Source organism: Nipponia nippon, unplaced genomic scaffold, assembly GCF_047370975.1.
Source record: "Nipponia nippon isolate SJK-2023a ecotype South Korea unplaced genomic scaffold, ASM4737097v1 scaffold_1, whole genome shotgun sequence".
NCBI lineage: Eukaryota > Metazoa > Chordata > Aves > Pelecaniformes > Threskiornithidae > Nipponia > Nipponia nippon.
Genome location: NW_028262290.1, coordinates 120,273,339 through 120,299,794, shown reverse-complemented (window position 1 = coordinate 120,299,794; position 26,456 = coordinate 120,273,339). Strand labels below are relative to the sequence as shown.

The window sequence follows — 26,456 nt, the reverse complement described above, 5'->3', positions numbered from 1 at the left end:
TTTGGTTTGGATTATATTTATAAAACACAAATCTTATTTTCTTTATCTGTCAGCTGATTAATTCAGAATAATTCATTTTTACCTTTTCCTTCTCTACCTGCCTCCACATGCTACCAAAAAAACCCACAAAAGTAAAACCTAAAGCAAAAGAGGGCATCTTCTGTTCCTCTAGTCTCCTTGACTGTTGCCTGAATAGCATTTTCCCTATAGAGACTTTCTGAACAAAAAACACTGTGAAATATGCTTTTTGTTAGTGAGTTCTTAATGGACCATGATAGGAGGAAGTGGACAGAGGAGGAGGAGTTGAGAGGATAATATGTATGTGCACTTGCATTCCCAGTTAATTATTGTGTTTGGTGACAGAATGCATCACAGTTGCAACCTCTTGACTGTTTTATAGAAAACCAATCATGAACATAAATTTATGAGTAAACTTTGACTCTTCAAAGTGAGAGCTTGTTGCATTGCTGCAATACTCTGTAGGAGTGCTTGTTGCTTTGTTGATCCTTAAAATATGGTTGATATTGACATGGCTTCTTACCATATGAATAAATTGGATGTATTTTTAATGGTGAAAATTGGGAAATGTCTAATAAAGCTTCCAACTACTTACAAAAGATTGTCATGCTTTTTACCTAGTCCATGCTTTTTGTTTTCAAAGGCTGTGGACCTTTCTATTGATGAATCCAGTCTCACGGGTGAGACGGCTCCTTGCTCTAAATCTACAGCTCCTCAGCCAGCAGCAACCAATGGAGACCTTACTTCTAGGAGCAATATTGCTTTCATGGGGACATTGGTCAGATGTGGAAAAGCGAAGGTAAAATCATCGTTGATAGGGAAGAATATTTTCAGTGTTTCAGCTATTTGAAGGCAGCTCTTATTTTTAAAGTTCACCTATCAATTGAGAAATGTACTTTAAAGACTACATATATTTTGAGTTTTCTGAAACAATAGAAATGGAATAGAAATAGAAATTTTTACTGGAAATACAGAAGACTTTAATGTAATCCCCTGCAGAGCTTTTCTGATTGGTGCTTTTTTGAACACCGGTTTAAAAAGAAAACTAATCTAGGGCCAGGAGAGCTCAAATTTATAGGTAGCAGACGATGTGAAACTCTTCTGTCTAGGATGTGGTATTTTGCTTCTAGAACTACATCCACGCATTCGAAAAATCTGTAACTGAAAATACAGTTTTGGCTAGTGTTACATAGATGTTACCCTATTTGAGTTTTGTTACTGGTAGTTACTGAATACTTTAGCAGTGCACAGAATAGCAGTTTGTTTCACAGGGGCAAAATGTTTTTTAGCAAAAATATTTCCTACTTGTGCCAAGAATTAATTTTATAAACAAAGCTAATAGAATCGTAGCAGGCTAAATGGCATTTGCCCACTATTTGAGTCGAAGCTGTCAAGAGCAATCACTAACATTAAAATTAAACTTCAGATCTGAATTGGCTTTATTTTTGTTTTTTTAGGGGATAGTTATTGGAACAGGAGAAAACTCTGAATTTGGGGAGGTTTTCAAAATGATGCAAGCAGAAGAGGTAAGAGTGAATATTTAGAAGCAAAGACGTATATTTTGTAAGTATATATTTCATTCATTAAAACTTTGAATTTATTCTATAGGAACCTTAGTTAAACTTAATTACATCGCTTTTAATATTTTTCTTTCCTCTAGTGAAACAAATCTTAGCTCTTGAACGTGAAAGTAGTAATTGAATTCAGTGCAACAAAATATCCATAGCTGACCTAAAAATGTTAACTGTGAAAATAATATTCTGAACCTGTTCAGTGGAACAAATCTCGTTGCAATTTGTGGAAGTGTATTTTTTTTTTTTTATCAAGTGGAACTACGTTTGGGCAAAAGGGATTTGTATGACAGATTTGTGTGCTGCATTGACAGGACTATGTTTTGCCTTGATTAGCAGCGTACTTCTCGGTTATGCACGTGTCTCCTGCTGCTTCATGATCTCCATCTTAGCCTTTTATAAATCCCTTTGACTCTCGTATACCAAAGTCCCACAGTGATTTTTCTTATTGCAGTACACTGATTCCCATGGGAATTCAGACTCTTGAGTGCTTTGTGTATCTAGGGCCTTCTAGCTTCTTCTCTGGCTGCCTGACCAATGTAGGATCATAAGGAGACAGTCTGTCTCCAGCTGTGAGGACATGATCAGGCATAGTATAGGCAGCACTTTTTTTCCAGATATATACATTTCTGAAATCTGCCAAAACAGAGCAAGTAAGGGTATTAAATGCATCAGCCAGGAGTGCATCACCAACCTCATGTTTTTAGCTGCAGTGCCTTACTATACCTTTTAAGGGAATACTGCTGTCCAGTCACCAAAGTGGAATCCACTTTAATACACATGTGAGGAAAATACGATAATTTGTTCAATAGTACTTAGTTTGTATTGTAACAAGTGTAAGTATTAATGAAAAAAACAAAACAAAACAAAAAACCCCCTATGTGAGCATTCTACACCAACAACATTCTGAAATACCAGAGTATTGTAGGGCTATTTTTGATGTTTATATTACAGTAATCCCATTTTAAAAGTAAATTTTGAAGGTAAGAGTGAATCAAACATGATACCAGCTTTCTCATATGGAATCTACACACTTTTTTCATAACTTGTTGAACCAAGTTGATTTTACAATGACCCGATCTTCCTTTTTTGCCATGCTTTCTATACTGCAGTCCACCGTATTTTACTATTAAAAACCCCAAATTTACTGGCATCCAATGTAAAAATCCACTTTTTTTTTTTTTTTTAAATTAAAATTTTTGCTTCGTGTCCCCTCCTCCTTTCTATACCTTTTTTGGTACTAGATTGTCTAAATATTTCCATAGTTTTCTATTTGGCTAAACTGAATTTTCTGCAGATGATTAACAAATTTGTCTTGATATAACTGGCCTTCCAGGGCTCTAATGCCTCTGTCTTGAAAAGTCAGTTTTATTCTTATTAAGAACTTTTTGGTCTTGGAAGAAGTGCAGTGGCTTTTAGTCAGCATGATTTTTTTCTTCTTTTTTTTTTTTAAAAAAATAAAATCTCTGATACAACCTTTTCTATTAGATATGCTGTGGACATCACAAAGCTCTGGAATAATATTTCTAATAAATTTTTCATTTCATTGAAGTGTTCTTGAATCTTCTTGAATTCTACCCAAGAATGGAACAGAGTAGTCAGTTTTAACAAAGTAAACATACGGAAACATAGGGTATAACTGCATCTTGCTCACTGACAGTGTCTTGAAATTTGCGTATCTGAAGTGATATGTGCTACAGTTCATGCTTTTTAACCTGTGCTTAACTGCTGCTTGTTTACTGTTCATCAAGGCTCCAAAGACACCTCTGCAGAAGAGCATGGATCTCTTGGGAAAACAGCTTTCCTTGTATTCCTTTGGTATAATAGGTAAGAGAATTTATGTAAACGAATTACAAATTATTATGTAACTGAAACTAACATGTAGGCTTGGGGAAACAGAAGGGCTTTATCTCCCTCTTTTTAAATATTTTGACTCTTCATTGTATTGGTAATGTTGAGTTCATGCCACTAATCATCTGAAGATTACTAATGCAACATAACTTTCATCATAAGGGTGTTTACTTGCTTCTTCCTGCAAACATACTTTTCTGACTTAGTTTTTGTCCTCTAGATGCTTCCTTTTGAATTGCAATGTCTTGTATTCTGATTCAAGGTGTGCATAAGTGAGTACCTCACTGCCGGTGTGATTAGGCAACTTGACTGGCAGAAGCTTTCTTCACCTTTGCCATACTAATGGAATCACGCTTTGACAGTGAAAGAAGTAATAGATTTTTATAGGCAGCACAATGATAAGCTTGGTTTTGGCTATTTGAGTTCTTTTTCTTTTCCCCATGAGGCTACGTACATGTTGGTTTTATATTTATCCTGACGACTATTTTCTTTATAGGAGTTATTATGCTGGTTGGCTGGTTGCAAGGAAAGCATATACTTGATATGTTCACAATTGGTGTGAGGTAAGATTTTTGTTTTAAATAGTGTAGACTGTGCATTACACACAGACTCTGCTTTTAAGTTCACATAAGTAATTCAAAATGAAAATAGAGTTTGTGCTGTAAAAAAAGAAAATTCATACTCAATGATACAGTATGTTCTTGTCAGTCTCTTAAACTGTGCATTTGTATGGTGATTTCTGAGTGTCTTGTAGAACATCTGCAAACAGACGATAGAGTTATACAGTCTGAATTTCTGTCACTGAGTAAATAAAGAAAATGTAATTTTATAAGTGGCATCAGGTAAGACTAAGTTACTACGAGCCTTGTGTCACATAGTTCATTAGCTCATTTTCTAGCATATTATGGAAACTTAATTCCAGGGTGTTGTGTGCTGAGAATAACACTGAATTTAGATGATCTAACTATGCACTCTTAGAAAAATTGCTGTGTTGCTAATTATGTGGACAGTGCATAAGGCAGAAGTGTTTCTTTAAATGACAGAATCAGACTCTGGAGATTTACCCTTTTGGGGAGGCGGGGGTGGGGAAAAAAGCAGCAGGACCTGCATCTTTTGAGTTATTGTGATCTTGTTTACACTGTTATAAGGGGTTTTTTGGTTTGGTTTTGGTGGTTTGGTTTTGTTTTGGTTTGGTTTGTTTTTCCTCAAACGACCTTCTGTTCCATTCCGGCACTTAGCTTGCTGCCACATCCTGACCTGGAAGTAACAGTTGTGGATCAGTGGTCCCTTGAAGTGGTGGCATTTCCCAGTTCTGTTTAGTGCTGACTGCACTTACTCTTCACAATCTGGGCTGCTTCACACAGTCCTGGTTAGTGTTTTGTGTAGGCAAAACAGATGTACATTGATTTCTCCCTCCCCCCAACTTGTCGTCTTACTTTTTCATAAGTAATGAGTAGAAATGTCTAAGTTATTGCATTTTGTTACAGTCTTCAGTGTGTCTCTTATAATGAATGGTATGCAACTAGAATCACATGGCAGCTGTTTCCTTTCACTTTTAACGTCAGTGAACCAATAGGATGTTCTGAAGTGTAAATGCATCATTACTGCGTATTCATGTATGACGTTCTAAGACAAGATTTGTATATTTACTTTCATTACAGTTTGGCTGTAGCTGCAATCCCTGAAGGACTCCCAATTGTGGTAACAGTGACACTGGCCCTTGGTGTGATGAGAATGGTGAAGAAACGGGCTATTGTAAAAAAACTGCCTATTGTTGAAACTTTAGGTATGACTAGACTAACTTAGAGATAGTATTTTGATACAAATGTTAGGAAATCAACACAACTATTGATGACTAATGGTTAAAATAAAGCAGGTATTCTTATTTTGCTAGCAATGTGGTGGTATCTTTAAAACATTTCTAAATTGAATGCATTTTACACAGTTAGAATTCAGGTATATGTTTTTGTGGGCCCTCTAACTACTTTTTTTTATATATTTAACTGAAATAAGCAGTCTGTCATTTAATAGTATGCTACACTAGCAATACTCTAGACTGTGTGAGTGGTTGAATGTGTGGAGTACTCTTTATACTTGTTTGCCGTAAGATTTTCTTGTTAAATAAGACCTGTAAAATGTTTTTTAAACTAGATTTTTGGTGTAAATTTAGGAATGATATTGACTGTTGGAAACAAATCCAAATTTGAATATTAGAAACAGCTTTGTAATCATAGTGCACCTTCAGGATGTTATGCTGCTCATATTAAAACTTAAAATCATTTAAAAACATTAAAGCTTAAAAACATTCTGTACACTGTTTCCGTCATGAAACATGTAAAGCACAGGACATAGAAAAGAAATAAAAATACTAAGTTAAATAATTCTGCTGCATTTGAATTTCTTTTTGCATTTGAAGATTGGAAATATTTTTTCCAATGCCTCTAGCAGAGTGTTGCAAGGTTTTTTGTTGCTTTTGTAATTCCTGCTGTCATGTCCAAAAATGTCGAGACACTGCAATGCTCTTTCAAAATACTCTTTTCCTGAGCTAAAAAGGCATATACAAATTTCATGTTTCTGTAATCTTTTCGATCTTATTAAAATTTGCAGGTTTAGTAGTAGGTCACACTTGTGTGACAAAAGTGTTGTGGCTAGTGTTAGGCAGATGTTGCACTTTTTGATAAAGAAGAATGACTGCTGTAAAGCAGGCTCGTAGCTTTCCTCCTCACCAGGAGTAACAATTGAGATTTCAGTAATGTAGTTTGAGATACAGTGGAATACAATGAAGGAAAGGTAGTGAACGGAAGCATTGCAGATGAGTTGTGAATTTGGGATTTTAATTAGTTTTTTTTATTTATTGGACAAACTTGTGAAAAACCCGGTACGGCTATTCATTAGTAGTTCAAAATTGGCTGTCTTTGTTAAATCACATTTTGTTTTTTCACAAGGACAGCTGCAGTATTTCTAGAAATTGGCTTGTCTTGAATACTTTTGCTTGTTAGTTACATTGTTCTGAACAAGCATTGTTTTATAAATGTTAACTGGTTATTTCAGGTTGTTGCAACGTAATTTGTTCAGACAAAACTGGAACTCTGACAAAGAATGAAATGACTGTTACTCATATTTTTACTTCAGACGGGCAGCGTGCTGAGGTACGTAGTGAGACTGTTAGACTTTAATTTTCCTTTTTACTTTGTTGTGTGTATCAGCTGAAACATGCTTGAGTATACCGCAGGTAAAGCATCAGTTAAGAAAGTGTAAATTTGTTGCACCAAACTCCTGTTCCTCAACTTCCAGCTAATTCTGTTCAGTTCATCTAATATTGCAACTTTTGAGCTGTGTTATCCAAGCCTTCTCTGCTTACAGAAGAATTTTTTGTATAGTATGTTAAGTTCTTAAATCTCTTGATGGCTGTAGGTCCCGATAAAAGACAGATGCTGAGATACAGTACAAAGACCAGTTGAGAGATTATGTTTTTCTTCAGTACAGAAAGTTGCAGGTGCATAAAAATAAAATTTGCATGTTACACTTAAAAACAGGGATATCCAGCTTTTGGCTAAAAGACAATTTATTCTATGAACCCTTCATACTGATTATGTTATTCGTGCTTGTTCGTGATGGTTGGAGTTGGAAGTAGGAGCAAGACATGAAACAGTGGTGGTTGAGATTGGGGAGTTGCTGCAAAGACTGAAGTAAATGCACAAAAGAGAAGCAAAAGCAGCAGGAATGGAAAAGCAGCAAGGTGTGGAACTAGATGTGGTTTCATGGGAGTGTTTTAAACAAGTTCTTAAATTCTCGAACTCTTTTTGATCAGGGTTTTTCTTCCACATTACAGTTAACAGAGGGTCTTGTCATTGACTTTTGTAAGCATAAATACTAGCATTTTTTCTTATTCTTTCCTGTTATTTACCTACGTTTACTTGTATGTCCTGGTATTTATTTTTCTACTCTTAGAATTCTGTAGGAATACTGTAATTGCTTTTTCTTTACTACTAACACAATTTGTTTACATCTGGGTCAAATCAGCTCCTTTTTCCTAATTGAAAGAGAACTTGAAATGGCTGTAAAATATATTGGCTGTTAATGCTGAAGACTTTTTTTAGGATCATAGTGGGATGCCTGGTTTTTATGCACTAAAAATACAATTTTACTATTTTTAACACTTCTCTGAGGTCTCAGCTGAGAGGCTGTTCAACTATGATTTTTTTCTTTCTTTCTTCTTACTGGATGAAAGTAGGACTCTGCTCTGTACTTCCATTCCCCTGCAGGGGGTATGCATTATTAACCAGGATAAAGACAAATAGGAGGAAAAAATTAGAAAGCAAAAGAAAGAAGAAAAAAGAAAGCATGCCTAATACTGTAAGGAAACAACATGCATTGCATTTATTTATGCTAAGGAATAAAATTGCTACCTTTTTTAAAAATTAGTCTCTAATATATTTCACTGAACTCACTTGCCATCAGAGTTTTTATTCCTTAATCTAGTACCTCCTACATTAGAAGCTGAGTAGGAGAATCCATTCACATTAAGTAAAATGAGGCATTATTGAATGGCCTTTTTAAGATTTTCTGTAGTTCATAGTTAAAAGCTGAGATTAAAACAGTTTATGAACGTGGTGAACATGACATTGCATACTGCCTTTGGCTGTCTTGCAGGTTACTGGAGTAGGTTATAATAGGTTTGGAGAAGTGATGCTCGATGGTGAAGTTATTCATGGTTATAACAACCCATCCATTAGCAAAATTGTTGAGGTAAGATCTTGGCACAGAGAGGTTTTAATTGATGATGTAGCACAAGAACTTCATATGGCATTTACTTTGTGTTCTGTTTTCTCCCCTTTCCTTCCTCATCTTTTAGGCCGGTTGTGTGTGCAATGATGCTTTGATTAGAAACAACACATTAATGGGGAAGCCAACAGAAGGGGCTTTAATCGCGCTTGCTATGAAGGTGCGTACTTGATGGTGCTTTTTGGATTCATGACAGGTGGGAAGTGTGTAGAAATAAGTTGTGGTTTTGTTGTTTTTGTGTGTTTTTTTTTTTTCCTCATTTTCTTCTCATTTGGGGCTCCTAGATTTGTATTGCAACTGCTCATCTCCTATGTTTCTTATCTGTTGGAAATCTTTGGGTATTCTGAAAGATGAGAGAATTGTTTAGAACTGTAGTAAAATATTTATTTTCATCTTTTTGCATTTAGTACTGTCTTTTTACCTGCCACAAGCTAATTTGCCTGTTGAATATTGATTGTGCTGTTTCTTTCCCAGTTCTCATCAGAAGCAGTAAGGTGATAACTGATGTATTGGTGACTGCAGCATTTATAGTGCCCTTTAAGTGCGGGGCACAGGTAGTTCAAATTGTGGACATTGTGATTAAATGTTTTGGATTTTTTTATAATGCTGTGACACACCCATTACAGCTACTGAGAAATGTGGCGAGGCATCTTAGCACTTGATTTTTTTTTTTTTTCCTGTAATGGTAAATAAACTTAAAAACATTGAAAGATGAATGCTTTACAGTCTTTCTCTCCCTGTGTAACTGAGGCCTGAGATGTATCTGTCTTCTTGCTGAGACTCATTCCAAGTCCCCAGTCTTTGACTGGAAAGGACCGGAGTGATGTTATTTTGGCAAGAGCCCATAGAAACTGAGAAGAACAGGAGTCTTTCACTTCTGTTGCTGGAAAGGGAAGTAGTGAAGGAGTTGTGAAGCTCTGTAAGTACTAAGAATAGCTTATGGCAGGCTGCTGTTTCTGCATCTTCTTTAATTGGCACTTTCTCTTGGACTTGGTTAAGAGTAGAGCATGGAATGCTGTGAGTTGCATCAAGGGTGGGGAGAACAGCATTTGAAATGAAATGCATTTTGTCTGGAGTCTTCATGGTTAGTTTCAGATTAAATGTTTGGATGATTCTGTTCACGGAAAAAAGAAGTCATTTCAGGTTGGGTTATTCAAACTTAAAATCAGTGACTTGCCTTCTCCAGACTTTGCCACAGTCTTGTGTTACAATTTTGTATGCCCTCCTAACAGAGAAATTACATAGAAGATGATAAAAAAATATGCATTGGGGTAATAAATGTATTTTGTCAAACCAAAAGCTGCATTGCTAGCCATTGCAAGACTTGTGTTCTTGGATGGTCGTAATCTACGAAGTATTTCAAGATCCTTGGATCAAAGATAGTATATAGTGGTAAATGGTCTGACTTACGTTGAAGCCTGAGAGAAGCTTCTCGGTTCTTTCAGTGCTAGTTTGTCAGACGTTTTTCTAAACTTGTAACAGTGTGCTCAAAAGCAACTTTGGAGATGAAACTGGTTTTTAACTAAATAATGATTGTTAACTAAGATGTCCCAACAAGTCAACAAATTGCATAGCTGTTTGAAAAGAAAAGGTCCTGACATTGTGGTGGCACTTCTGTTTTATACAGATGGGTTTAGATGGAGTCCAGGAAGACTACATAAGGAAGGCTGAATATCCCTTCAGCTCAGAACAAAAATGGATGGCTGTTAAATGTGTTCACAGAACACAGCAGGTGAACTTCAATCACTGTTTCCTTGTGCACTGGCTCTGTAGAATGGTTGTCTACCTTGTTTAATAGCCTCATTTTTCACTTCAGAAGTTATGGCAGGCTGGAAGTAGTGCACAGTCCTGGGAATATGGTTTGATAATAGACACAGTTTTAGTTTCAAGCTCTGAAGTGGAGATTAAGAATCACAAGAAATTCTTTCCATAAGAGGCATACTGGGAAATTATTTTAAGTATTTTGATATCTGAGACTTTGAATGTATACCTGGCTGTTTTTTTTTCTTCCTTCTCCTACCTCCTCAAACACGTAAAGCAGTTCTGCCAGTCTTCTGCTGTTTCAGTGCTACGTAGTTACATAATGAATTAGGAGCCAGAAGATGCATTGATGTTCAATAGTAAAATTTCTTGTGTTTGAAAACACAGGTTTTCTAGTTTTGATGCAGACAGCGCGTTCCCCAGTGTTGACAGATTTTATTGATGTCAGCAGTGTCCTGGATTATCAATACAAACCATTCTTTAACCTCTTTTTCTATCTTCTGGTGCTTTCACATACATATTTGCATTCATATTTTGTTTAGACCAATCTGAATGTTTTTGTTACAAATGTTGACATGGTCACTGCCAGTCTGATAACTGGAACCTTCTACATAATATGTGCAACAACAGACCTTATCTTGGATTTATGGAAAACTTCCTAGTACTTGCTGACAGTGTTCAAGTATCACAGTAAAATCTTTGCTTTGGAAACAAAGCATTTGACTGTTTTTCTCTGTACGGATAATATGGTTGTGTTACCCTTGTCTGTATAGAGAGTAGTGAGCAAGAATTGCTATATGATTTTCATCCATGTCAGGATTTACTGTGTCTGTGTTTTGCTATCAGCATTTTTAGAAGATTGTTGAAAAATGGGTAACAGTTTTTAAAGGGAGCATAAATTACTTGAAGGCTAAGAAAATGCAGTGGGATTAGAAACTTAGAGCTCTATCAGTTAAGCCTATCAGAAAGATTGAGGTAACTTGACTACTGTGCATAAAATACCTTCAGAGGGAGAAAACAGATACATTAAAAGAGAGCTTTTTAGCCCAACAGGGAAGAAAAGATGAGAATCAGTGATTGGAAATTGAGCTGAGGCAGCAATGCTTAATGGAAAAGGGGAAAAGGGAAAGGATCAGTTGATTTAGCATTGGAGTTGCGTTCAAGGTAGGTGGTGGATTCTCGTCCCTTGCTATCATCAAGGCTAGCTAGCTATCTGGAAAATATTAGAGTTGTTAGGCATGGTACAAGGGTGCAGGTGATGTTTAATGACCTGCACAGCTGGTCAGATGATGAGCCAAAGGTTTTTCAGGTCTAATGTTCTGTGTAGGTTTCATTTCTGTCCTTTGCATGGCCTCTTTTAGTCTATAAACTGTGACCCAGAGTGTCTGATGTGTATGATGTCTACTGAAATGAGATATTGATTATTAGCTTAGCTCTTTTGACATTACCACTCTTGAACACACACTGTATAGAAATACTAAAAAGAACAGATTTTTAGGTTTAGAAATGTAACTTTGATTTGCGTTATGTTCTGAAGACTCTTTAGAGAAGTAAAGACATGCCATTCTTACATGTGCATGTACTTGCGTGTGTATATACTTATATATACATACACATGTGCACACAACAATTATTTTTCCTTTTAGGACAAACCTGAAGTTTGTTTTATGAAAGGTGCTTATGAACAAGTCATTAGGTACTGTACATCATATAACTGTAAGGGGCAGACGCTACCTCTTGTTCAGCAACAGCGAGAGCAATACCAGCAAGAGAAGACATCTATGGGCTCTGCAGGACTTAGGGGTAAGACAGTTTCAGTGTCTCAAAATAACCATATTTTTTTTTTGTAAATGGCACTTCTTATAAAAAAAAAAGAAGCACTGAGACTTTTTTTGTTCAGTAAGTGCCACTGGGTTGTTTAGTTTTTCTTCAAAACGGAGGAGTGGAAAAACAGGTGCTGTTGCCTAAGGCCTGTATAATAACATGATTAAATTGCAAAGGGGGAGAAAAGGCACTGCTGGTTCCTGACATTGCTTGCATTTGACCATAACTGAACAGTACATTGATACCTAATAGCTTCTATATCTCATTATAGAATTTGTGCATTTTTTTAAATGTGAATGTGTTTATTTTTCTGTTACCTTGGGTCCTGGCACCTTTGTGAGTTAGACTAGCACAACTGACTGCAGGTCAGAAGATGCCATTAGGGTTACGTTTTATTTTAACAAGGTGTGTAGATTTTTTTTTAAATACATCTGAAAGTATTTTTCACAAGATGATTGATAGGAGGTGATTGTGGGCAAGCATTGTACATGGCTGGCTTTCTTTGGCCTCTGTAAGGAGACCTCTAGACTGCTAAGTCCATCCACAGCTTTTCAGTGTGAAGGTATGGGTACTGTGTGGCTCAGGAAATTCCCAAGATCCAAATTACTAGAAACTGAGAGGATTTGCCAGGAGTAGCATCCCTTTGTGCTTGTTTTGTTTAGACAGTCATTCTTTGTCTGCTTCAGACCACTGTCAAACAAAAAACATCCAGGGTAGTGTTTTGAAAAAAGTAAATTTGCTTTTCTCTTACAACTCTAATGTCATTTAAATATATTTGAATTACGATTTCTACTGTAAAAGACATTCCAGAAAATATTCAGCATGTACTCAATAAAATTTGCCTCTCTAAAAGAAAAAAAAAAAAGCAGAAAATAAAAATACATTAACTGATCCTCCCTTTCATCCTCTTGTATAAAAGATGATGCATGTACAGAGAAAGCACAGAGCTAGATGCCATTCTCTTTCCACACAGTGAAAGTATAAACACTTTAATCTGAGAACAATAGGAAAGTTATCTTTAAAATGTGGAATACATATATTTGGTAAAAAGACTACTCTTTGGAAGACAGGAATATACATAAGTAGGCTATTCGGAATACTCAAGATAAGACACTGCTACCGTGGCTTAAAAAAAAAAAAAAAAAATTGCAGTTCCCGCCCTTTGCTTTATGCTGGCCTACTAGTTCAGTTAGGTCTCATTTCTGAACATCATCTTGGGATAAGTTAATTTCAAGTGGAATACTCAGATGAATGAAGCTACTCAAAATGTTTTCAGCACTGAGGCCTTTGGTCAATGTGCAGACATATAGTTGTATGCCATTAGTTTTCATTTTCACAAAAAAGTATTAGCACTTGTTTTAAATGCTGATGTAAATGTTAATTTCAAATCTTATTTTTTTGTCTTCTAAAAGTTCTAGCTTTAGCTTCTGGTCCTGAGTTAGGACAACTGACTTTTTTGGGGCTTGTGGGAATAATCGATCCTCCACGGACTGGTGTAAAAGAAGCTGTCACTACACTTATCACATCAGGAGTTGCAATAAAAATGATTACTGGAGATTCACAGGAGACTGCAGTGGCCATTGGTATGAATAGTCCACTTCCTTTCATTTTTCACTTGTCTTCTCTTTCGGCAATGCCTAGCTAATTGTTATGAAGTGTGGGTATTAAGTCTTTAACACTTGTGACTTCTGTATGTTGGATATGGCACAGTGGAATTAGGGAAAAAAAAACCCAACAACCCTAGCCTGAAGTGATACTTTGGTTTTAGCTTAAACTGTAGTTTTTCGAATTTGGTTAATGTGTGACTTTTGCTGTTTGAGACTATGTATTTTCTTACTGTATTTTATTATAAGATATGCTTGATTTCTGATTCTTATACCCCCAACACCACTCTCACTATCCTCAGCTTTGGATGCCTGTCTTATAGCAACAGGGAGGAAACTAAAATAGCTGGTGACAATGAGTATTTAGGATCGATATGGCTCTTTAATACTAGCCAATACAGTTCTGTCCATATAACTAAATTTGCAGTTTGAGTACTATTAATAAATATTTAAACAAATTACTGAACTTTGTATTTTACAATATAATACATTAAAGTACAGGTTCTTTAGCCAGATATTGAATTTTTTACATACAGAATGGTGAAGAAAAAGTTGAATGTGCACATAAAACTAGCAGTACTTTCTCAGAGAGCTTTTTTCCTTGTCTCCCCCATGTCATTTTTCATTGTCTGTCTTGTTATTTTTGAACTGTGAATTCTTTAGAGAGGACTAAGCTTTTGTGTTTATATGGCACCTGACACAATGAGGTACAGACCTTTAGACCTAAAAAGTCTAAAGAAATAAACATCTGATTAGAATAAACTTTGTAGCATGTGTTTGTTACTCGACTTCAGATCTGAAGAGTTTCAAATCTGAAATGCTGCAGAAAATAAGTTTAAAAAATAATAAAACTGAGTACTTAATGTTTTAAAAGGGTAAATTATTATAATACCTTTTTTATTATTTACCTCCAGCTAGTCGACTAGGATTGTATTCCAAAAATTCACAGGCAATCTCTGGAGAAGAAATAGACGATTTGGATATTCAGCAGCTTTCTCAAATAACACCAAAGGTTTGGTTTTATATACTACTTACTGAAAAGCAGTAAAGGATATATTTTTATATTGAGAAATGCCTTTTTTTTCCTGTGGAAAGCTAAAATGTAATTTCTGAGATACAAATAACATGTAGGTGATACAGCAAATTACCAGAGGCTTTTAGTACAGAAATACAGAAGCTGTCCCAGATCAAACAAGTATCTTTCGGTTTGATGTATGACCGTATGAAAATTTTTCTTTCAACTTGGGACGGTTGTCTTTTTAGTGAGTTGATTACTTTTGTCTCTTTTAACGATTCAATTTGTTTTTTACCTTTCAATGCCTATATTGGAACTTTGATTTTGCCACCTCTCACTTTCAGTGAGCATCATCACCTTTTTGTATTTGTAAGACCATTTTATTTATTTGAGTAGCTCAGGTCATGTATATAACCTTACAGTTTGTGCATTCAGACAGTCCATCCTTCTGTAATTCATAAGCGGAGCTGTCTGTATGTTTAATGATTTTTAATCGATCTGAGGTCACCGGTTGAGAATTTTGAAACGGTCTACTTATTAAGTTACTGCTTAATACTTTTTAGTTATTAAATAACTAAATGTATTAGCCAATGTCAAAGTTGTAAATGTGAAGGCATAATCAAATGCAATTGAGGTTCAGGCTTGGCTATGTTGCAAAATTTATGCATCAAAATGCTGCTCTGTTTGCAAAAGACTGCAAAATTAGACTGCAGCATGCTTGAGTCTGATGTAAGCAAGCCAAAAGCCAATATTTACAATCAAGAAATGTGCATGTCAGCTTTGTGTCTTTCCTTGGTGACTCACAAAAACAAACTTAGAAAAAAAGAATTGTGTGGCAAATAGTAATTTTTGGTTTATTTGGTAATACTTGTTCTTAAGTGCTATCCACCTTAAATAACTGAAATAGTTACAAATTTACTTTGTGCATGTTTGACCTGAGACCCAATTAGTTTTCTAGGTGTTTATTTAAAATCTTATTAGGAATTAATTAAAATCAACCAATAAGATTGATATCTGTGTACAGTCTAAAGTGGCTGTTGAGAACTTCTTATCCAGCTTCTTAAGAAGGAAAAATAGATGTGAATGCTAACAGTGTGGAGTTTATGGAAAACTAAATTCCACGTGCTCAAATTTCAATTCACAGAGACGACCAGAGGCAAAAAAATGCTGAAAAATAATAATTCCTTCCTAGCTGGAATCTTTATTAATAAGCTTTAAAACTTCCATCTGTTACTAATATGCTACACAAACCTAGTAAAATTGAAATGTCCTGAGTAGCTACTGCTGACAAGGGAAAAGGACATTATTTATAGAGTCAGCATGGCAATCGCCTGCATGAATTTAGTCAGAAAGGCTATTAGCAAGCCATTATAACTCAGTTGCTTCCGAACTTCAGAGGGTTTTTAAATAGCACATTCTATCTTGAAATAAGTAGCACCAACTTTGTTTACCAGAACATACTTTGCATCTTCGCTAGAATTAATGGTTTCACTCTATTAAAAACACAGCTCACTGGTGCTTCAACTTTATAGCTAACAAGAGTACAGTTGGCCTTAGATAATATTTTTTACCCTCTCATTTTATAGAATCCAGTGCAATTCTTTACATTTCTCAAATTTTCACTACATCTTCATTGTGCTTTTAACAGGTTGCAGTATTTTACAGAGCCAGTCCCCGACATAAATTGAAAATTATAAAGGTATGTCTTACTAGAGGCTCGAATGCTGGACTGTTGCTATGGGTACCATTTGTGATGCTTTTACTTAAATTATAAAGTGCTACAGTGTGTCAAGATGAAACCAGAAATGCATTTGGTTTGGAAGTGAAGTATATTTGAAAATATTACCTAGGAAAATGCATAGTGCCCACAAGGGATAGGCAGCTGCTGGTAGGCAACATCATGCTTTCTTCTATGTAGGGAGCTGGGGGTTGATTGAGATTGTGTGTCACGTTGCAGTTGAATTGACTAGGAAATTGGAAGAGCCGTATTTCTGATACTTCTCAGAACAGGATAAAAGGGCATGAATATCAAGCCGTGTCTGAGGTAATGCCTCCATTCAGAAGTTAACAAAAGAAGGCAGCAAAGAGGGACATACTCAATGTAACAACTGGAATAATCAGAACAGCAACAATAAGTAAAAGGAAGTAAAACATTGAGACAGTTGGAATATATTGAGAATTATAAGAGGGTGATAATCTTAAAATGTAAATAAAGTATCTTTCTTTCTCTAGAGTTTTTTACTTTCTCTTAAAGGCAGATTTTATATACCCTAGCTTTAAAATTTAGGCTGTCTGAATATATGAACTGAAGTTTAACCTAAAATCTTGTATAAAAATACATTAAAATACAGACAGCTGCATTTTTCTTTTTAGGATTTTACAGTGGAATTAGAAGAAATTGGGGGGGGGGGGTGTTGGGGCAGGGTGATAACACCAACCTTGTATCTGGTATAATTTTATAGGACGGGATATTTCAATCCCTGATTTAAGCTCTTTTCCCTTTCTTTTCTTTAGTCCCTGCAAAATAATGGTGCAGTCGTAGCTATGACAGGAGATGGAGTGAATGACGCTGTTGCTCTGAAGGCTGCAGATATTGGTGTAGCAATGGGACAAACTGGAACAGATGTTTGTAAAGAGGCAGCAGATATGATCCTCGTGGATGATGATTTTCAGACAATAATGTAGGTGGCATTTATGTACATACCTTGTGCTATATGGTTTTAATGAGATGTTGCCTGGGTTAAAAACAAAAGAAATTCCCTGAACTTGTAAGTGTAGCAGCTGTTGACGAGTTCTCAGCTAAGACAGGAGAATCATCTTTATGGTGGTTACCTGTATTATACTCTTTTAAAAGAGTTGGGAAGATAGTAGTACAAGGGGCAACTAAGCATTTCTGTCTTTTTATGTGTGTTAATAATAACATAAGAATGTATTTACATATTTAGACTTTTGCTACTTTGGTATTGTACATAGGTCAGATGTAAGTAACAAAGGGCGTTATGCATGTATGTACTATAAAAACGAACCTGTATTTCTGCTTCTCCAGGTAGAATTATGGTAGTAGTATATTTGGAAACATAACAGGTGAAATTCTGAGTCAGTTAGCTGTCAATAGGATTTATCTTCATTTAATTTCTTATTTCAGAAGCATAAATCTTATGTAAAAATGAGGAAGAGCATTCCTCTCAATTTAAAAATTTTACACAGTGCTATGTGTAAAATTTCAACGCTTTAAATGTGGTATTTCAAAAAAGGAAAGGAATATAAGTTATTTAAGTACCACAGGAGAAAGTAAGTTACCAACTTCTGGTAACCAGCTATTTGTTACTTGTTCATTTTCTTCTTTGGTGTACTGCAAAGAAAGCATAGCTAAACTTACCTTATTTTGAATTTAATCTGACTTTTGAAGGTAGTGGTTGTTGGCAGAGCTGGACTGCTGTCTAGTGAGATAGCCTTCATTTTGAAATTATGCCTCAATCTCAGAACACTTCAGTTTGTCTGAAAGTATGATGCTTAACCCTTGGGAAGAAGTGAAATGTAAAGTACAATATAAGACAATCTACCTAGGTGGCAGTATGTCAGAGGATGATATGAGAGTTAAAAGGTTTCCCTACTAATTCAGCCAACAGCAATGTGCTGTTGTGCAAAAACAAAAGAGAGGAGGGAATAATTTTAAAATACTCAGAAGAGTACATAAGAAGGACATCTGTGGTAAGTGCTTAACTTTACTTGGGCTTGATGAGGCTTTTGCTGGAATGCTTTACCCAGTTTTGCTCACTTCATCAGGAAAGTTCTCGATAGGAGAGTGAAAAGAGTGGTGAACGCTAAGGGGAAAAAAAAATGTGTGAGCTTTCCATAGTTTTACATCCTTCCCCCAATCCCTTTAATCCTTTTTTCTTAAAAATTACAAAAAGAATGCTGATTAATTGTTGTTCTTGGCTACTGGGGGAATAGAAGAAAGAAATCGGTTTTATTTGCAGCAGAGTAGACTTGATTTAGGCATTAGAAAACACCGCTGTAATTGCGTTAATGTGATAGGCAAGCTGTGACGTGCTAGAGGTTGAGAAGATGGTGTATACGTATTTCATTCTGGTGCAGTAAGAATACTTGGTCTTCTAAAGTCATGCTACATTTCTGTGGTTTTGTAAAAGTGCGTGTGTTTTGGTTTTGGGATTATTTTTTTTTTAATTATCTAACTTGAATTGGAAGGTCTCATCAAGGATGATGGTGAATCTTGAACAAGGAGGGGATTTTAATATTGACATTTCATTATGAAAGTTAAGCAGCTGGAAAAATAACTGTTGTGATTAATCTCATAGTCAAGTTGAAAAACAATGACTGCCAGAGTTGTAAGAACCTCAGCTCCATTTGTTTCTTGACATTTGCATTGCTGCTTAAAGTCATAGTGGTTTTGGTTTGTTTCAAGCTTTTTTGGCAGTAGTCTCATTTGTCTAGTGATGTTATATTTGTTTTTAATTGCAGGTCTGCAATTGAAGAGGGTAAAGGAATTTATAATAACATAAAAAATTTTGTTAGATTTCAGCTGAGCACGTAAGTTTGAAAAGCTGACAATATTAGAAGGTTCTAACTACATTGTGATTGAATTAAAGCACCATGAAGCAGATGCTGCATAAATTCATGTAAACATTGTACATTTCACATAGGATGCTGATATGCTATGGTTTTGAACTTTCAGTATTTTGTATTTGGTGGCTTGTTTCATTTTTAAAGAACCAGAAAACAGTGCAATAAACAGACATCTAACTTTGTCACAGTTCTTCCTGTTAAGATGTGAAAAGTCGATAACTGAGAGGATGGAGAGAAACAGCATAGCTACCTTTGGGTCCTTGTTTAAAGGAGAAGTTAGTAGTCATTCCCTCCTTAACCAGAACATGTATATCAAATGGAGGGAAACGGGAGGTTAGTTTCTCTGTAATCCATACACTGGTTTGTGGAATGAGTTAGCTCTGTGAAGCTGACTTCCTTTTCTTGCATATAGGGATCCCTGTGCTGACTGTATCATGTGTACATAAGACAAGAGTTCATTAAGCCTTAGTTTCAAAAATTTTGTGAGTTTATCTTCTTGAATCTGGATTCAGGAGCATGGTTTTCCTCTTCGCCATGTTGTTCATGTACATTTTTGAAGCCTTCGTGGCATTTGAGAGTGGCTGAATAAAGTTGCAGAAATTGCAAAAAAAACCCACAAATGCCAAATACCCCCCAAAAACCCCAAAAGGCAAAAAAAAATACCCACCAAAAACCCCCAACACAACAAAACCCAGAAAACACGAACCTCTTAAAACTTGCGTAAAAATCGTAGGAAGTGTCATATACTTTCGGTCTTGACTAGTGTCCTGCATTAGTAGAAGACTAGAAATCTGCTTCTGAAAAATAACTAAGCATAGCTATTCTAGGAAAGTGCTTGCCTGTTAGCCTTGGGAATGATGGTAGCCTCAGGTTTTTGATGAATGAGTTACCCTTTCCCCGCCCCCCCCCCCCCCCCCACCTCTTTGCAGGGAGAGCATAATAGGGTTCAGTAGAGTGCTAAATTCGGAATTATTATAAGCCTTGCTCTCTTCTCGTTGGTTATGAAACCACTTAATCTTGCACTGAAAGCAATTAGTGCATACTTGCTTAGAGAGGTTTCTAATGCCAAGCTTGCAACCAGTTAATCTGTTTCAGTCTTTTGCTTAGCCTTCTCATCATGCTAATAATGAGGGGTGGTGTAGGTATTTTTAGGGAGCTTGGATAGTACCTTGCCTTGACGGATTAGTCAAACTAGTGACAGGTACGCAGAGCAGTTGTGTTTACATCAAAAGTGTAAAAGCAGTTTGTTTTTCAAAACCACGTTTAGAAGTTCCACTTCTGGCACAATAAAAGTATAGGACCCAATTCCCCAGTAAAAAATCAATTAGGTAAAGGTGAGTGATGACTGAAACGTTATCTTGAAGTTTGGGAGGTTTTTAAGACGCAAACTTGCCGTCTTTTTATTGCTAAAACAATGCTGTTTTAAATACGGACTGTGTCAAGATGAGTATTCTAAATGAATTCATGCTCTACCTTTAACGTTAGGCTTATGTCAGTCATGATTCACATTGTCAAAATCTGTATGTACTCTTAAACAGTTAAGTGTTGATTACAAAGCAGTTATCAGTGGATCTTCAGAAATGTTCCATGCTGACAGTTATAAAAATGAATTCTTTCAACAGGAGTATAGCAGCATTGACTTTAATCTCGTTGGCTACATTAATGAACTTTCCTAATCCTCTCAATGCCATGCAGATATTATGGATCAATATTATTATGGATGGACCTCCAGCTCAAAGGTAAGTAATTACTTTAAATTCCGTTAGAGGTCTGTAGTCCTTTTATTTCAGCAAGGAAAATGGTTACCCATAAAGGAAACTCTGTGAAGTGTTAAACTTCAGTAAAATGTTTCTGAAAGAACAAACCTTTTCTTTGAATTACAGTGTTTGCCATATAGTTCTATGTTCATTCCTTTTGGTTTGCTTTGGTATCTAACAATAATTATGGGGGCAACGTGGATACCTAAAGATCCATGGATATACCCATGAAACTTGCATGCAGGATCCTGGCTTCCCTCTGGGTTCTTCTTCTGACCCTCTTCACTGCAGATAGGTGGTGGAGGGAGAGGTGGAAAGGAACTACCAGTAAATTCCTTAGCTGGGTTGATCACGGTAACAGAAATAATTAATATTGCAGCCTCCTTTAAAATTAACATCTAGTAATTTTAATACTGTCTGATATCTTGTATTTATGGACTCTTAAACTGCAGTGTTAGAATATTGCCTGTTACTAATACATATAACTCTCAGTTTTCTGAAAGTGAAAATACCATGTGCTTATTTGAGTGAGATGATTCTTAGGCTGTAGAGAGAAGATTAAAATCTTTCTTTCAACTCAGAAAATCTAGTCCTGAAGTTAGCAGCAGTGAATTATTTTTATGATGAGAAAAATCTAAGATGTTCTTTTAATTATAAGTCTTGGGGTGGAGCCTGTGGATAAAGATGTTATTCAGAAGCCTCCAAGAAATTTGAAGGACAGCATTCTGACCAAAAACCTGATTGTTAAAATACTGGTTTCATCAATAATTATCGTGTGTGGAACACTGTTTGTCTTCTGGAGAGAGGTATGACAAAAGTAAAAAACTTAAAGCAGTAACAAACTAATTTAAAAGAAGTCTTGTTTTATACCAGCAGTTGGAATTAAGAATTTGTATGAACTTAGTTGCAAGTTTTGTCCATGCTTATTTAATAATCTATTCAGCTAGCAGATTAGAGAGGAAGATTTTCAAAGTAGTTGTTGAAATGAGGAATACAGTTTTATTCCTCAAGCTCTATTTTAACACAGGCTTTTCCAGGTCCCAAATCTACTTGGGAAGCCTTGGCCCATAGAAAGTAATTGTACAAATCTTCTAGCCAGACTATTACGAAACAGCCATTTGACTTTCTTTTCCCAGTAGACAAAAATGTTGTTTGAACTTTTGGTAGTGCATCATAGAATTCTTGGTATTCCATGTGCTTGCATAAATGTTTGTCAAGAGGCTTCATTTAATCACAGCTTGGAATTACAAATTGTCCTAAGTTACAGGTGCATAATTTTTGCTGTATGATTTACTAAATCAGCTTGGGGCAAACAAGTTGCTTTTGCTTTCATTTATTAGCTAGTAGAGCTTGAATTATTGCAATAACTTTGTTTAGTTGTGGAGGGTTTAAAGCATGCTAAAGCCATTTCATTTTCTTTTGTTGGCAGTTAAGAGACAATGTAATAACGCCTCGAGATACAACCATGACTTTCACCTGTTTTGTATTTTTTGATATGTTCAATGCTTTGAGTTCTAGATCTCAGGTAAGTGATTCATATTGTCCATTTACACAGTATTTACACAATAAGCAGAATTTTCTTTGAGGAAGGATCTTGCTGTGTTTGTTTCAAAGGTTTTCCTGCAGATTTACTTCACATCTGCTAATAAGCTTCAGAGTTTCACTAGGTAGGATTTCTTAAATTACAGAGAAGTATTAGCTTCCTTCATTTGTTTACGTGATGTAGAGCTGGTAGTAATGCTTCTGTCCTGACCGGTGCAAGGAAATTTTTATTAAAAGCTGAAGTGTGATGGTCCTTTTTATTGCTGTGTACACTTCGCTGTTTTTTTTTTTTTTCCCCTGAAAATTCTGTCAGTTCAGTGTCCTTGCCAGAACCTGAAATTTCTTGAAGACCTTCACTTCTTTATTTTGTAACCCTAAACCCATAATCCAAGAAAAACTTCTTAAACTTTCTGTCTATGTTTTTGTTTTAAGGAAACAAGTCTGAAATTTTGTGCTAGTTGGAGAGAAGTACATTGCTAGTATACATTACTACATTTACTCTAATTTGCAGTCTGTTTTCTGATGTGAATTGTCAGGGTCCACAAACACTTCCTTCTAGTGTAGAGGGCACCTTCTAATGCACTGTACTTGCGGAAAAGTGAGCTTAATATACAAGTCGTTGACTATGAAGACAAGATTTGTACTCTGTTTACCAGAGAGAAAATGCAATTAGCCTGTTCAAGAACTTGTTCTGGATTATGTAAAAGGTCAACAATAATTTTTTACATTTTTTTCTAAACGTCTGGATGAAAAGAAATTGTAGTTACGAATTACTTTCTTGTCTAGATAATTAAGATCACATGTACAGTGTGATGTGTTATTTATTTTACAGGCAAAATCTGTGTTTGAGATTGGACTTTGCAGTAACAAAATGTTCTGCTATGCCGTCCTTGGATCTATAATGGGGCAGTTATTGGTCATTTACTTTCCTCCACTTCAGAAGGTTTTCCAAACAGAGAGCCTGAGTGTCCTGGGTAAGGAACAGTTCCCTTTTCAAAATCATACATTAAGGATTAATTTGTAAATGCTTTAGCTGATGGTTCTGTAAGAGCACTTTCTGGTTGTTTGCAGAATACAAAGCCTGCTGACCTTTTTTTTTTTTTTTTTTTTTAAATCCTTTTCGATGTTTTGTTTGGGAACTATTATTTAAATACATATGGTACACAACTGATCAGTGCATTCTTAAATTTCTTAGGTGCTTATGTATATTAGATTACTTAACATAAATTTTGATGCAGGCAAAAATGAAGCATAGAGTTTACTGAAGTTTTTTAAGCACTGTTCATCTTGCTATTTAGCAAGTTTTCTCTCTATAAACACTTTCTTTAGAAATCTTGATCCTTTATTAAATCAACTGCATTGTCGTAGGATAAATAGGCATAAGGACTTTAAGAAGCTATAGGTACATAATGCTGTTGGCCTCATTAAGACTTACATTTATTACTTCTGCGGTTCTCTGGAGTTCAAGATAAATGATTGTCATGAAATACATGTTTTTACATAATTCTTTTTATTGTAGTGACATTTCTGATTATACTAATTATTTTTTCAGTATGAAGTTAATTATGTTGCTTAGTGGTTTTTGTTTTCATAGGCATTGTTAAAAATAGGGCTATGAAATACTTTAAAAGTTTGAAATATCATGCCTGAAATACTTTAAAAGTTTGAAATATCATGCCTGTACTTATGACTTGTGCATAAACTATGCATGTTAACCTTCTGGTCCTGCAAAAATTGATTCTTGCTTCATTTCTCCTGAACTTACCCAGTGACTGGGAGACAATTTTAAAGTCTTGTTAAGTCTTGTTCTTGCGTAAGTCTGCCCTCAGCCCTAAATAGCACATTTAAAAAAGGCTAATTATCTCTTTCCAGATTTACTGTTTCTTCTGGGACTCACTTCCTCTGTGTGCATAGTGACTGAGATCATAAAGAAGTTTGAAAGAAGCAAGGAAAAGATCCAGAAACGTGGAAGTTCTTCTTCGTCAACTTCGTCTTTTCTTGATGTATGATGCATATTGCATTCTTTTGTTTGCAAACTTAGGGATTGCTGTCTAAAGATGTAAGAGAAAGCAAAACAATATTTGGAGGATAAAGGAATCCTGAGGGCTTTTGACAAGTCCTTTGTTTCACTGTCTAATGATGAACATTCATGTTTCAAGACTGTTTAGAATTTAACTTCCAGCTGTGGAAGTAACAAATGAAATTATGCAACTTTGGTAACATTTTTCCTCAAACATAAATTTACTTTTGAGATTGAATGGGATTTTGTGTGTGGGGGGGGTTAATTTAAAGAAAGATCTAAGCCCAAGTCCCATTTTCTGCACTTAAAAAGATATAACTGTGTAAAATCCTTCTCTTAGATATAAATATTTTAGTTTGTTTTTATTTAAAACATTGTACTATTTTACTTTTATGGTGGTGGGACTTTGCTACTAATACAAGGATAAAAAAATATTTCGGAGGCATTCCACTGGGTTTAGAGTCTGTCACAAGAGTGCCATATTCTAGCTGCTGTATTTATTTACTTTATCCTGCAATGTGTAAGCGGCTCAAGTACCTTGTGCTACAGGTTTTTTGTATCCCGAGGTTTTTTTTGGTTTGTTTTTTTTTTTTTGCACAGGATGTGACCGCTGTTGGATCACTGTTTTTCTCTTCTTTTTCTGTGATTGAAAAGCCTATACTGCAATTTGAAGTAAATGTTTGCTTTTCTTAAGTGTGTTGTCTCTTTGTTTTAAAAGAAACCGGCATTTACACCAGATTAGTATGCTTGTTTTGATATAATTTAGATATAAGCTTTGTTTCATGCCTTGTTCCATATTTAGTTTAGCTTATGACTGTTAGATCACTTGAGTGATTACAAGACAGTACTGTTACTGAAATGATTTGTAGTGTGTTGAATTAGAAAATGAATGCACTAATACTCACTCTAATGGCAAAAAACCACACCCCTCTTTCAAAGAAGCTTGGTTTTCTTTCCTCTTCCTTCTTCCACCCTGATCATAAAAATAAACTTTTTACTGGTAGTGTAACTTAGAATTTTAACCTACAGAATTACTTTTTGTGGCTAGAAAAGCATTATAATAGATCCGTGTATTGATCTGCTAAAAGTATTTTTAATATATGATAATGTCTGAATACTCTGAATATTCACTCATTGGAAACAGTGTTCTTCCTCAAAATAGACTTGCAGCTGTTGTCATCAGTGTCTTCTCATCAGAGTAGGATTCATCATCCCTTGAGGAAATGCAAGGAACAATCACCTAGGGAATCTTGAAAAGAGGATGTCTAAGATCTCTAGGGGGAGTGGGAGGCATAACGGTGTCTCTTTTGCTTGAAAGCACGTGGATACACATCTTTTCACTCTACCCTGAAAGTGTAGCATTGGCGTTGGCTCTGGGCCATGCTGTCGCGGTGGTCGTCCTGTCGGTTAATGAGGAATTGTTGTAAACAGGCACTGGGATATTTCTGCACTTCCCTTGTGGCTTGCTCCACATGCCATGCTCAGAATCTGGGGAGTTCAAGGCATTTTGGAAAGCGCTGTATGAATTTCTCTGCTAAGAGGTAATTTTAGTTGTTCTCTTCTTTTTTCCTTCTGGAGACTCCCAGACTTAGTCAGGAAGTGGGGCTGCAGGTGGGACATGAGTGCACCATTGAGTCTGCTTTACACGTGCAATTCATCCATTGCTCTGGCTGACCCTGGGCCTGCTCAATATGCACGTAGTACCTGGACTGCCAATGTCCTGGAGATGTCATTGTGTAAAGGCAAAGACTGCAGCATGCAGCCCTCATCTCTTCCTGCAGGATGTTATGTGAACCACTGAGATGGTAGGGCCTGAACAAGATGACTTCTTGAAGACATGCTCTCTTCTTCAAGCAAGTTTCTTATTTCCAGTAGTTCTGCCTTTTGGAAGTTGAACAGATTTGTCAGTGGTCCTTCTGGTTGAACTATTACCATCTTTGGCAAGTGGGGCTGTAGCTGGTCAGTATTGTTGTAGTGTGTTCAGTATTTCAATACAATTTCAGAATACTTCTATTAATAAAATCCTTAGTATTCTTCAGTGAAGACAGGTAGTAAAAATTGACAATGCATGCTGATGAAGAATCTCTTGAATGAACTTAGGTTTTGAGAAAGTACAGCAAC

At 35.8% G+C, this 26,456-nt stretch overlaps 1 protein-coding gene across 13 annotated transcripts in view; it reads left to right on the top strand.

The window, feature by feature from the left end:
- The window catches only part of ATP2C1 (ATPase secretory pathway Ca2+ transporting 1), a 68,915-nt gene extending 43,887 nt beyond the window's left edge, over positions 1–25,028 (top strand). For 11 of the 13 annotated variants that reach the window (XM_087769940.1, XM_087769982.1, XM_087769962.1 and 8 more), the window contains 20 exons: positions 662–817; positions 1,476–1,544; positions 3,341–3,416; positions 3,937–4,003; positions 5,102–5,226; positions 6,492–6,589; positions 8,094–8,189; positions 8,296–8,385; positions 9,853–9,957; positions 11,633–11,789; positions 13,223–13,393; positions 14,329–14,426; positions 16,078–16,128; positions 16,944–17,110; positions 18,912–18,980; positions 20,639–20,755; positions 21,432–21,579; positions 22,203–22,298; positions 23,148–23,289; positions 24,188–25,028. In XM_087769940.1, the coding sequence (XP_087626066.1) occupies positions 662–817; positions 1,476–1,544; positions 3,341–3,416; positions 3,937–4,003; positions 5,102–5,226; positions 6,492–6,589; positions 8,094–8,189; positions 8,296–8,385; positions 9,853–9,957; positions 11,633–11,789; positions 13,223–13,393; positions 14,329–14,426; positions 16,078–16,128; positions 16,944–17,110; positions 18,912–18,980; positions 20,639–20,755; positions 21,432–21,579; positions 22,203–22,298; positions 23,148–23,289; positions 24,188–24,324 (2,235 nt within the window). In that variant the 3' untranslated portion in view covers positions 24,325–25,028. The remainder of the gene's footprint in view (positions 1–661; positions 818–1,475; positions 1,545–3,340; positions 3,417–3,936; positions 4,004–5,101; positions 5,227–6,491; positions 6,590–8,093; positions 8,190–8,295; positions 8,386–9,852; positions 9,958–11,632; positions 11,790–13,222; positions 13,394–14,328; positions 14,427–16,077; positions 16,129–16,943; positions 17,111–18,911; positions 18,981–20,638; positions 20,756–21,431; positions 21,580–22,202; positions 22,299–23,147; positions 23,290–24,187) is intronic. The other 2 variants (XM_087770009.1, XM_087769947.1) reach the window with 2 other exon arrangements.
- The last annotated feature ends 1,428 nt before the right edge of the window (positions 25,029–26,456 follow it).